At 40.2% G+C, this 13,811-nt stretch overlaps 1 protein-coding gene across 2 annotated transcripts in view; it reads right to left on the reverse strand.

The window, feature by feature from the left end:
* Nucleotides 1–13,811, reverse strand: part of LOC5571944 (protein peste) — a 41,803-nt gene that overhangs the window by 14,829 nt on the left and 13,163 nt on the right. For both annotated transcript variants that reach the window (XM_021844718.1, XM_001659994.3), the window contains exon 2: nt 6,570–7,070. In XM_021844718.1, coding sequence (XP_021700410.1) covers nt 6,570–7,001 — 432 coding nt within the window. In that variant the 5' untranslated portion in view covers nt 7,002–7,070. The remainder of the gene's footprint in view (nt 1–6,569; nt 7,071–13,811) is intronic.

Here is a 13,811-nt window from a genome sequence, read left to right on the forward strand (position 1 = left end):
ACTGGCAAAGGCGTCTTTGAGAACCGGTCCATTCCTGATGTGGCTATACTGGATTGTAAACAATTACAATCAGTTTCCATGGAAGGAAATAAGAAAGTGTTTTCGCCGTCAGCCTCGTTTCGAGTGACTTTCCCCGGTTCCGTCCTCCCGAAATTTGTTTGTATTGACAGTGCTTTTTACCCAGTGCGTCTTTACGTGCCGAAGGTATTCAATTGTACCAACTGCAAGCAGCTTGGCCACAGTGCTAGCTATTGCGACAACAAGCCCCGTTGTGGCAAATGCAACCAAGCTCACTTGGAAGATGCTTGCACACAGGAAGCCGAAAAATGTAGCTACTGTCGCGAGGAACTTCATGACCTGCAGAAATGCCCGGCTTATAAAAGACGCATTCGAAATGAGAGTCGCTCAATTGTGAAGCGCTCCAAGAAGACATACGCGGAAATGGTAAAATCTTTAAATCCGTCCGCAAAAGAGTCTTCATCAGCCATCCCAGTTGGTAACTCTTTTCAAGAGTTGTCTTCCGATGAAGCGAACGACGACGAAACCGATGGGGGAGATTCTTCGGAGGTACACGCACCCGGTAAACGAAAGTCTCAATCTTCTCCGGGACTGCGCCGAAAGGTAATGAAATCTTCCCTCAAAAGTTTGCCTAATTCAAAAGGAGGTGGGGCAAATTTGAAATTGCCGAAGAAACAGGTCTTTGATGCTTCCGTTCCGTGTTGCAGCAAAGATCTGCCGCCCCCGCCTCCACCTATTAAATATACTTCAAAAAGAAGCTCTAGACAAGATAGCAAGAAAAAAGCTACTGAAGTCCCTCGCTCTTCCTCGAAAACCCCCGGGGCCAAGCGAGGACTGATAACTTTTACGGCCCTTGTGGATCGCATATGCAATGCCCTCGGAGTTTCAGACTCATTCAGAGGCATACTCGACCTTTTTCTCCCCGCAATAGAAGAGTATCTCAGGGAATTGACTATTTCGTGGCCCCTCCTTGCTTCGATCATATCTTTCGATGGATAATTCATCGAGTGAGGTACAAGATATGATCACTGTGCTACAGTGGAACTGTCATAGTCTAAAACCTAAATTAGACACATTTAAGTTTTTGCTTCACAATTCCGATTGTGATATATTTGCACTCTGTGAAACATGGCTTTCTTCTGAAGATGATCTTAACTTCTACGATTTTAACATTATACGCCAGGATCGAGATGATAATTACGGGGGTGTGCTTTTAGGGATCAAAAAGTGCCACTCATTCTACAGAATCCCCATCCCGACTCATCCAGGCATAGAAATCGTTGCTTGCCAAATAAGCGTAAAGGGTAAAGACCTTTGCGTAGCTTCTGTTTATATTCCTCCAAGAGTTTCAATAAACCGCCGTCATCTCTGGAATGCAGTCTCCATGCTCTCATCTCCAGTTTTAATACTGGGTGATATGAACTCACATGGTACTGGATGGGGCGAGTCTTATGACGATTATAGAGCGGCTATTTTCTATGACTTATGCGACGATTTCAACTTGAACATTTTGAACACAGGTGAAGTGACACGTATTTCATCCGACGGCAAAGAAAGCCGCCTTGACCTGTCTTTGGGATCAAGTTCACTATCATTCGATTGCATGTGGAAGGTGATCGATGACCCCCATGGTAGTGATCACTTGCCCATAATAACTTCTATCAGAAATAATTTTGAAAGGTCAGAACAGTCAATTCAGGTTCCTTTTGACCTCACTAGGAATATCGATTGGCAAAAATTTGCATCAGCGGTAACCTTTGGTATCGAATCATTCAACACTCTCCCACCGTTGGATGAGTATCGACTCCTAACAGAATTGATTTATAAAAGTGCATTAGAATCCCAAAAGCAACGAGTTCCAAGTGCATCCTTCAAAAGACGACCAGCCACACCTGGTTGGGATGATGAATGCACTCAGTTGTATCGAGAAAAATCTAATGCCTTTAAAGCTTTTCGTAGATATGGTACCTCAGAACTTTATTTAGAGTACTCGAAGCTCGAAAAAAGACTGAAGAATCTTATTAAAGCGAAGAAGCGTAGCTATTGGCGACGTTTCATCGATGGCCTCTCACGAGAAACTTCAATGACGACGCTTTGGAGAGTGGCTCGCAACATGCGAAACCGCTCATCCTCAAATGAGAGTGACGAATACTCCAATCGTTGGATATTCAACTTCGCAAAAAAGGTCTGTCCAGACTCAGTTCCAGCTCAACCGCCATTCTGGGAAACCCAGAGAGACGATGCGTTGGACAGACCATTCACTATGCTGGAATTTTCTATGGCTCTTCTTTCATCAAACAACTCCTCTCCGGGACGCGATATGATTAAGTTCAATCTTCTTAAAAATCTCCCTGATATCGCTAAAAGACGGTTGCTTGACCTGTTCAACTTATTCATGGAGCACAACATTGTTCCACCTGAATGGAGACAGGTCAAAGTAATAGCTATTCAAAAGCCTGGGAAACCAGCGTCTGATCATAATTCGTACCGCCCGATTGCTATGTTATCATGTTTAAGGAAATTGTTAGAAAAAATGATCCTATCCCGACTCGATCACTGGGTCGAATCAAACAACATGCTTTCCAGTACTCAATTTGGCTTTCGCAAGGGCAAAGGAACAAACGATTGTCTAGCGTTGCTTTCATCAGATATTCAACTAGCCTTTGCGGACAAGGAGCAATTGGCTTCGGTTTTCTTGGATATTAAGGGCGCTTTTGATTCAGTTTCCATAGAAATATTGTCAGAAAGCCTGCACAATAGTGGATTACCTGGAATATTGAATAATTTCTTGTACAATCTGTTGTCAGAAAAACACATGAGCTTCACTCTCGGTCAACTGACAACTTCCAGAATTAGTTATATGGGGCTTCCCCAAGGCTCATGTCTGAGTCCCTTGCTTTATAATTTTTATGTTAAAGATATTGACAACTGTTTGGAAGAACCATGCACGCTAAGACAACTTGCAGATGATGCTGTGGTTTCTATGAAGGGCCCACGAGCGGAAATCTTGCAAAGACCATTGCAAAATTCCCTTGATAATCTATCCACTTGGGCTAGAAATTTAGGGATCGAGTTTGCTCCGCAAAAAACTCAACTGGTTGTATTTTCTAGGAAGCGGAATCCTGCCCAACTAAAGCTTAAGCTTTTGGGAACAGACATCGACCAGTCTTTGACTTCAAAATACCTTGGGGTCTGGTTTGATTCAAAAGGCACTTGGCGAACTCATATTAGGTATTTAACGGAAAAATGCCAACAAAGGATCAATTTTCTACGAACAATTACCGGAACATGGTGGGGTGCTCACCCGGAAGACCTCATAAAACTCTATAAAACAACCATTCTCTCTGTTCTAGAGTATGGCTCTTTCTGTTTTCTCTCAGCAGCAAACTGCCACTTGATTAAATTGGAACGAATTCAATATCGTTGTTTGCGTATCGCCTTAGGGTGTATGCACTCGACACATAATGCGAGCCTAGAGGTTCTGGCAGGGGTTTTACCGCTACAAAACCGATTCTGGGAGCTCTCGCTAAGAATACTTATTAAGTGTGGAGTGAGCAACACACTCGTCATCGAAAACTTCGAAGAATTGCTCAAACTGAACACTCAGTCAAAATTCATGAGAGTTTATCTCTACTACATGTCATCTGACATTAGCCTTCCATGTTATAACCCTCCACGTGTACGCTTCACCAATGACAGTTCCTCTGTTGAATATGATCTGTCCATGAAACAAGCTATTCATGGAATTCCAGATCAACTTCGATGTATAACTATTCCACGTATTTTCAACGCAAAGTTCCAGAATGTCGATTCCTACAGGAGATATTTCACTGACGGGTCACGTATAAATGGATCCACTGGCTTCGGTGTCTTCAATGAAAACTCTTCCGCCTTCCGAAAACTTCAGGAACCTTGCACGGTTTATGTTGCTGAGCTGGCAGCAATCAACTTCGCTTTGGGGATGATCTCTAACATGCCCGCAGACCACTTCTTCATCTTCTCGGATAGTCTCAGTTCTATTGAGGCACTCCGATCGATGAAACCTGTAAAGCATGCATCTTACTTTCTTACAAAAATAAGAGAGCAGATGTGTGCACTGGTCGAAAGATCATATAAGATAACCTTTGTATGGGTCCCCTCACATTGCTTAATTTATGGCAATGAGAAGGCGGACTCTCTCGCAAAGGTGGGCGCTGAGGAAGGTGAGATATATGATAGAAGAATTTCACACGATGAATTGTTTCATTTAGTACGTCAAAGTTCTCTTCACGGTTGGCAAAGCGACTGGCTAAATGACCAACTGGGACGGTGGTTACATTCCATAATCCCTAGAGTTTCCTTGCGAGCGTGGTGGAAAGGTTGGGATGTAAGTCGAGATTTCATTCGCGTGATGTCAAGACTTATGTCCAACCATTACTCGCTAGACGCACATTTGCACAGGATCAACCTCGCGCTGAGCAATATATGTAATAGGTGTGGTTCCGGTTATGATGACATCGATCACGTAGTTTGGCAGTGCCCGGATATGGACGCCTCCAGAGCACAACTTATGGATACCCTTGTGGCCCGAGGTAGACAACCCTATGTTTCAGTTAGAGATGTGTTGGGCTCCCGCGATCTCGTCTACATGTTGTCGATTTACGATTACCTTCGCTTGTGTTGTATAAAAGTTTAATTCTCTTGTGTTCTCTTCCCCAGTTTTTTTTTTCTCTCTGTGTTATGGTCCATTTGTGTTGGATTGATGTTCCTGGCCATCCGGCAATCGAAAACCCACATGAAGTTGGTATACGCCATGATACGACAAACGAGCAACCATGAAATACCACCCGGATGAGCTGCAAAGAACCCTGTAACCCAATCCCAACCTAGCCCTTCCTAAAAATATTTGTGACCACTAACCTCGAGTTGCCACGAGTACCCTGGCTCCAACCCGGACTAAACTTGGTACTTAAGAAGTTAAACAATTGTAAAAAAAAGTACAAAAATGAATCTCGGCTCCGTAAAGCGTTAAACGCGATAGAGCCTTAAATAAATGAATTGGTATGCCAGAGTGTCAACTCGAGTTCGTGGGGTGACGCATACAGAGTGGTAATGGCTAAGACTAAAGCCATAGCGCCCTAAGAGAAGTCGCCCGAGTTGTGGCGATCGATAATCGATGTACTCTTCCCACATCATCACACAAGCCCATGGCCTCCAGCGCCGTATGCGGCAGATGAAGGAGAAGAACCGGCGAGGGTGACGATCGAAGAGCTGGCAGAGGTCGTGAGATCATTGCGTCACCGAGACCCGATGGTATCCCGAATGTTGCGGCACCTAATCAACTCAAATGAACATTCTATGCATCAGTCATGTAAGATTCATCTGATTGTCGTAGTTCATTAGACATTACAAAATCAGTTGGAAGCTACATATATGCTTTTTATAATATGAAAAAGATATCAATTACGGTAGTCAAGTGCAAATTATCTGAGCAACCAACACTTCAATTCGCGAATATTGCAGCTACTAGAAATATGAGGTATTTCCTTATTTAAATTGAAAAATATAGCGAAACAGTTTTTTAAGTTCTTATTTTAGATTGCAGAAGCATAGGTCATGCGAAGATGTAATCTGTTCTCCAGAGAAAAAAAATGGACGTAGATGTCACATAATGGAAGCGGAATTATACATTGTCATGTGTTCTTATAATTGGATGTCAGTTCATTATAACAACATAAATGATAATGCTAAATATATAAAATTGAAACATATACAGATCATTGAATGCTGTTTTTTTTTAATTTTCTGTAAACCCATAAAGAAATATAATATGATGTATAAACAAATTTATCTGATTATATAACAAATTTGCCTTTCTTATATTCTGATTTCCATATATCTTTCAGATAGAAATTATATGATTAACATAATGAACTCTGTCTATATTATTTTAATATAAATGTTAAATGAAAAACTGCATGGAAATAAGCTAAATGTATTTTTGTATTGAATTGAACATTATAACTTCTTAGAGTGCATAAATGTATATTTACCAAGTTGTAGTTCAACAGAAATACCCAAAGTTTCTAAAACTTAGAATGACGAAAAGAGTTGACTTTTTACATATTTGTTGTGAGAATATGAGAATCGAAAAGTAGATTGAGTATTGTCCCTTTTAATTCCGCCCTAATTGCACTTTATTTTGGCAGATACGCGTATTTCAACTACCAATTTTAGCCTTCTTCTATATCAGCTCGGTAATTTTAAGGTAAAAATACATCGAAGCCAAACCTCAAATTTTCAAGAGCAGAAATCTTTCGATGCATCTTCAGCTTGAAAGCGTTTTATTTTTAAGCAGGTAAAATCAACTCACCTGTAAACATTTTATAAAAAATCTGAACTGCTACGGCGAATGAAATGTAGTATAATAATTTAGTATAACCAGATTAGGAATGATAGTGTTGCCTAACACAGATTACCTAGATATGAGAAATGTAATGTTTGAAATGGTTATAATAAAGGAATTAAAAGTTACTGCCTTTTTCAAATCTTTGGTATCTGTTAACACTTACCAGCAAAATGGGATTGATGGTCACCACCTTATCGTTCTCCAAGTCGCCCTTAGATAGTTCTGGTTCAAAGTGCCATGTGCGCCTCTGGCTGAAAGTAAGTGTATCCTCATCATCATTCCAGACGAGCCCAATACGTTCCATTTTCTCTCGAAACGTGTACGGACCCAGCTGCTCCAAATGAGGTTTTTCACTCCGGTAGTCCTCTGCATTCGTCCAGTTCCATAGGTATAGCTCCAGGAAGCTATCGATCGGTGGATTCAGCCAATTTTCGTAGACCTCTTTTCCAGGTGCAAAGGCAAACTGCTTTTCTATCTCACCCCGAATTATGAACGGCCACGCTATGCCAAATGCAATCGCTATCACACAAATTCCAACCGAAATGCCCAGTGACCACCATCTTTTGGCTTTGTTCGAGCATTTACCGCACATCATGAAACCGAAGAAATTTGTTCGAACGACGATACTTCGTTGCTACGCAGACGGCACCCTTTTGGTCGTAATCTGTAATTGATTATAATGTGCTCATAGTGAGTGAAAAGCTATCTACCTAATCGAAATTCAAGGATGCACTTGTGAATTCGGTAATCTAGCAGACCGTTTACCGAAACTGCAGTTCGACACTTACAATGACGAACTCATCATATTTTGTTGAATCAATTTAACTAAGTAATACTCCCATCGTTCTCATGATAAAAATACTTTTCTTAACATATTGTACAATCAAAATAAAAGCATGGAACGAGCTCATCAAATTTATCATCCATCCTTGATTGAGCAGCTGTAAGCTACTTTAATCATCTTGTTCATTTTACATTTTTTTTTAAATTTTATATTACATTTTACGGCGCCAGTTAGCATTAATCTTTTGTTTCCGAATCTGCTGGTTAAAATAGTAACAGTTTATAACAAACTGACCAATTATGTAAGCAACATTATCTTTCTACGTAGTCATGATTCTAAGATATCTGCGAAAGAAACATTTCATGCTCACTAGCGCCGCCTGGTGCTAATATTTCAACTCTAATGGCTAGCCCTGGAGCTACTGAACAACTTTGGCAAAGACGCCATCTTTCCAAGAAATCAGGATTCTTAGATATCTGCAAAACAAAAGTTTATGTTTACTAGCACCGGCGACAAAATTTTATATTAATTGATCACAATAATCACATAGCACTATAATTCGCCTGCCTATATAGTGCTTAGAGTGGTTTAAAAAATCGTTTTTGCTCCACACCATTCTAGATCAAATTCTGAGTGTTCTCCCAAAATTTGAGCTAATTCGGATGAAAACTGAGACTGCACAAGCCCTTCAAAATTTATATGGGAATTACTATGGGAAAAGCAATCAATTCATTCAGTCGGTCATAGTGTTTGCCCATGTGCTCTTAGAGATTAGAACTACGTTGATACTGTGAGATGCAATAATCAGTTACAACTTACGAATGAGCAAAAACGATTTTTTGAACCACTCTAATAGGCCTATTCACATGACGTCTCAAATCAGCTGATCGGGAAGCACTTTGACAGTTCTTCTATGAAAATGACAGGCTCGTGTTAGCACCGGTCCTCCACCGATGTAAACAAATGCATAGACGGATCTGTCACATGAAAAGGCCTATAACTACATAGGTAAGTTTCATTGAAGACCGCATGAAGGGATTTGCAGGGGAAACGTTCTTTTTGGTGTATTGATTGTTTCTAGAATTTCAAGTTTTTTCGAATTTAAGCTGTATATCAGTGATGTAGTTTCCAAACAATATATGCTAGTTTCAGTTTTATTTTTCATAGAGATCGATTAAAACCTTATTGAACGCCAGTTTCATTGATAAGGTAATTGTAAAGTGTTATTAACATTCCTGACAGCGTAATGAAAGTGTTATTTTTTTAGATATTTATGATTTACATCTCCACTTAAGGAGGAGGAAGTATTGCCGGAGGAGTGGATGGAAGGTGTCGTGTGTCCCATCTACAAAAAGGGCGACAAGTTGGATTGCGCCAATTGTCGTGCGATCACATTTTTGAGCGCCGCCTACAACGTACTCTCATTCCTTGCTGTGCGCTTGAACAAGCCAGTTCAGTTTTTGGCAGTCGGTAGTTTTTTGGTTTTTTCTTCCACCGCCCGTGTGGTTTTTACCAGTGCAGTATTGTACCGTAGTGCTTTAAACCGCGCATCGTGAAGGAAGCGAACCAGATTGGCAAGGGTCAACTGGTATCGTGCCACGAGAAGATATTGTCACCATCATCCCCCGGTGATTGGATCCCCCGTTTGCATCAGCAGCGAAAACGACGGTCATCGAACGGGAACGGATAAGTATCAATTGTAAACCTACTCCACATCCTTTTGAATTGCTTTCGCATCTCCGAACAAACAAGGTTGAGTTCAAGGTTCACTGAGAAAAATCTACACGTCAAGGTCGTGTGTTTTACTTATAGATTTGCGCAATGAGGAAAACCACATGATTTGAGTGTGGTAGCCATATGGATTTCATCATTGATTTCACGGTATAATAACATGTGTATCAACATTAGGTTGTCATGTGAAACAAACATGAATTTCCAAATATTAAATCATGAAACCCAACTGATTTGCTTATTGAATTAGAAATGTAGTAGCTTTAGATAGTCATGTGTGATAGAACATAAATGTCATGGGGCTGAAAGAAGAAATTTGGTAGAAAAACTTTTGCTCCCCAAAATATGGATCCGAGGCTCCTCTGCTTGTCGCAAACTCTCTTTATTTTTTTTCAAACCCGTGAGCCAGCAACAAGCGGGGCGCCGCAAATCCATAATTTGGGAAGCTAGGGATAAGCATATTCCATTTTTTTCGAAACTGAAAGCCAGAAAAATCTGTTAGTGGAATCCGATTTTTCTACTAAACTATACATTATAATCAATGTTTTCTTATAGAAAGGTAGAATTCTCGTACATCGGTCAACTTCACTAATAAAAGAAAAATCGAATTCATAAATTTTCATCTAACACTTTCAGCTTCAAAATTTGCTTCTTCTCTTTGGAAGCATGATGATGACTGTCGTTCGACACGAGGTCCAACCGCAATTCAGTTCACTATGCATCCCATGGGTTGATCACAAACAATTTAGAAGCTTTGAACATGGAAATCGATAGCATAGCTCATGGATTTCATCATAACAATCTCATTGCGCAAATCAATGAATCGACTAACTTGAACATGATGATTATGACACAAGATAACCATAAGCAAAACACACTGAATCCGTGTTGGTGTGATGATCTATGCGTCCATAGGTTGACACATACGAATCTGAAGAGAAAGCTTCGGGAACTTATGTGGAAAAAATATGGAATCCCTGTTGTCGGTTGATGAATCAATCCATGAAGCAAAACACAGGAATTTAATGTGTAACACACACGAAGTTTGCAAGAAAATCATAGCAAATCGATATGGACGTTCATGAATCGATCCATAATTTTAAACACACAGATCGAGCGTGTGGATTTTTATCAGTGTTGTTTTTCGGTTCACTTCTGTCTCTCTCCCGGTGCCAGTTTTGCCCGAATAGGGGAGGCTTGTACAAAACAGCCCTAATCGGTTAAGTTTTTTTTTTCTCGATATTTTTTTTTTGCCCGTATAGGGGAGGTGTGTACAAAATAGTCCACTAATAAGTTAACTTTAAGCATTTTTTTGTTTTTTTTTTGTACTTTATTATTATTATTTTTTTTTACTTTATTGCTTTTTTTTTAATAATTATTTGGTTGCGGTTGATTTTTATCCCGCATGGACGAATCGGATGGAGGCGATACGCCTCCTAAAGATCTCGTTGCTCGAACGCGGTTTTATCAACCGTCTTCGGCTGGGCCTTGGGTTGTCTATTTCCGGCGCAAAAATAAGATTTTGAATGTGCTCTCGATCTCTAGAGAGCTGACGCGTAAATATCCTGGGACCGTTATTCACCAAGTGAAGCAATCCAAGCTGCGTGTAACTGCACCTAGGGTAGAAGTACCAATTATGGCTATAGTACCAAATATGGCAATAGTGGGAACAAAAAGAGATTTTTCTTATTGTTTTAATAGAATATAACGGCTAATATTCACAGGAACGATAAACCTATTTGTTTTTGATGATAACTAAGCCTTGATAAGCACATTCGAGCAATAAGCTTTAAAAAATGAACATTTGAAAAATTTGCCTCACACATATGTCACCTTCTTAGCAGTTCGGTAAGGAACACCCGTCACGAAATTTATGTTTTCATCCGGTAAAACTACTTCAACCGATAAATGTATGTTGCCTAGTGAGAACAAATGAACAAATTTAGCTGGTGAGCAACTAAATCTACTATTTTAAGTTGGAAATCGTGTTATTTCCACATGTCGATAACTGGTACAAAGAGTGTATGAGAGCCCAATTATGGCGATACTCTGGAGGCGGTTTGTTTACATTTTTTGATCAGTAAAATAAATGAAATAAAGCTATTTTACGGGTGACTTCCACGACGGGACGGTTTGGTAAGGCATTATCTTCATGATTTGTACTCAATTACATAGATTTTTCAATCACACGTTCGAAAACGTTCACAAGCGGAAGATGCTAATTTCATGGTAGAGAGGAGTATTCAGCAATACTCGATTTTTGAATTATCGCTCTTTTTTCGTTAAAATTAGGCGCTGGAAAGGTAATGTGAGTTCATTAATGCTGTTTTGTATCATAATTTGCATTTTCACTACATTTTGACTCCTTTTCGAAAATTCATTTCCTCCCATGAACCCATTGCAATAAATAGATTTAACATCTATTTAACACAATTTTTTTGGATACATTTATGAGCAATCCCTTCATTACTTATTAACGTTGCATTATCATTCGCTCTGGATGATGTTTGACTTCATTTTGTGCAAATATTCGATAGTCCATAATTGGTACACTTTTATGTCGAATGATAGGAACGCTATTGCCATAATTGGTACAAAGACAACGCTTTTTAAAACCAATTTTTAGAAGCTTTAAGTTAATTTAGTACTAAAACTGTTTAATTCAACTGTTTCGCAAGGCTTCAAACTAGTAATTAACATCAACAAGTCATGCTTACGTTTCAGAAACGCGATTATAATTTGATTTTTATCCATACTGTTGACATATTGCATCCATAATTGGTACACCTACCCTAGTTACAAAGCAGCGAATGAGATGGCTCAGCATGAGGCTTTTACTGTGGAGTATTTTATCTACATACCTGCCAGAGAGGTCGAGGTGGAAGGGAAAATTATCGACGCGAGTCTGACATGCGAAGACATTAAGACTGGCAAAGGTGTTTTTGAGAACCGGTCCATTCCTGATGTGGCTATACTGGATTGTAAACAATTACAATCAGTTTCCATGGAAGGAAATAAAAAAGTGTTTTCGCCGTCAGCCTCGTTTCGTGTAACTTTTCCTGGTTCCGTTCTCCCGAAATTTGTTTGCATTGATAGTGTTTTTTACCCAGTGCGCCTTTACGTGCCGAAGGTATTCAATTGTACCAACTGCAAACAGCTTGGTCATAGTGCTAGCTTTTGCGATGGGGGAGATTCTTCGGAGGTACACGCACCCGGAAAACGAAAGTCTCCATCTTCTCCGGGACTGCGCCGTAAGGTAATGAAATCTTCCCTCAAAAGTTTGCCGAATTCTAAAGGAGGTGGGGCAAATTTGAAATTGCCGAAGAAACAGGTCTTTGCTGCTTCCGTTCCGTGTTGCAGCAAAGATCTGCCGCCTCCGCCTCCGCCGATTAAATATACTTCGAAAAGAAGCTCTAGACAAGATAGCAAGAAAAAAGCTACTGAAGTTCCTCGCTCTTCCTCGACAACCCCCCGGGCCAAGCGAGGACTGATAACTTTTACGGCCCTTGTGGATCGCATATGTGATGCCCTCGGAGTTTCAGACTCATTCAGAGGCATACTCGACCTTTTTCTCCCCGCAATAGAAGAGTATCTCAGGGAATTAACTATTTCGTGGCCCCTCCTTGCTTCGATCATATCTTTCGATGGCTAATTCATCGAGTGAGGTACAAGATATGATCACTGTGTTACAGTGGAACTGTCATAGTCTAAAACCTAAATTAGACACATTTAAGTTTTTGCTTCACAATTCAGATTGTGATATATTTGCACTTTGTGAAACATGGCTTTCTTCTGAAGATGATCTTAACTTCTACGATTTTAACATTATACGCCAGGATCGAGATGATAATTACGGGGGTGTGCTTTTAGGGATCAAAAAGTGCCATTCATTCTACAGAATCCCCATCCCGACTCATCCAGGCATAGAAATCGTTGCTTGCCAAATAAACGTAAAGGGTAAAGATCTTTGCGTAGCTTCTGTTTATATTCCTCCAAGAGTTTCAATAAACCGCCGTCATCTTTGGAATGCAGTCTCTATGCTTTCATCTCCAGTTTTAATACTGGGTGATATGAACTCACATGGTACTGGATGGGGCGAATCTTATGACGATTATAGAGCGGCTATTTTCTATGACTTATGCGACGATTTCAACTTGAACATTTTGAACACAGGTGAACTGACACGTATTTCATCCGACGGCAAAGGAAGCCGTCTTGACCTGTCTTTAGGATCAAGCTCACTATCATTCGATTGCATGTGGAAGGTTATCGATGATCCCCATGGTAGTGATCACTTGCCCATAATAACCTCTATCAGAACTAATAGTGAAAGGTCAGAACAGTCAATTCAGGTTCCTTTTGACCTCACTAGGAATATCGATTGGCAAAAATTTGCATCAGCGGTAACTTTTGGTATCGAATCATTCAACACTCTCCCACCGTTGGATGAGTATCGATTCCTAACAGAATTAATTTATAAAAGTGCATTAGAATCCCAAAAGCAACGAGTTCCAAGTGCATCCTTCAAAAGACGACCAGCCACACCTGGTTGGGATGATGAATGCACTCAGTTGTATCGAGAAAAATCTAATGCCTTTAAAGCTTTTCGTAGATATGGTACCTCAGAACTTTATTTAGAGTACTCGAAGCTCGAAAAAAGACTGAAGAATCTTATTAAAGCGAAGAAGCGTAGCTATTGGCGACGTTTCATCGATGGCCTCTCACGAGAAACTTCAATGACGACGCTTTGGAGAGTGGCTCGCAACATGCGAAACCGCTCATCCTCAAATGAGAGTGACGAATACTCCAATCGTTGGATATTCAACTTCGCAAAAAAGGTCTGTCCAGACTCAGTTCCAGCTCATCCGCCTTTTTGGGAAACTCCAAGAG

The sequence above is a fragment of the Aedes aegypti genome, chromosome 2 (genome assembly GCF_002204515.2).
Source record: "Aedes aegypti strain LVP_AGWG chromosome 2, AaegL5.0 Primary Assembly, whole genome shotgun sequence".
NCBI lineage: Eukaryota > Metazoa > Arthropoda > Insecta > Diptera > Culicidae > Aedes > Aedes aegypti.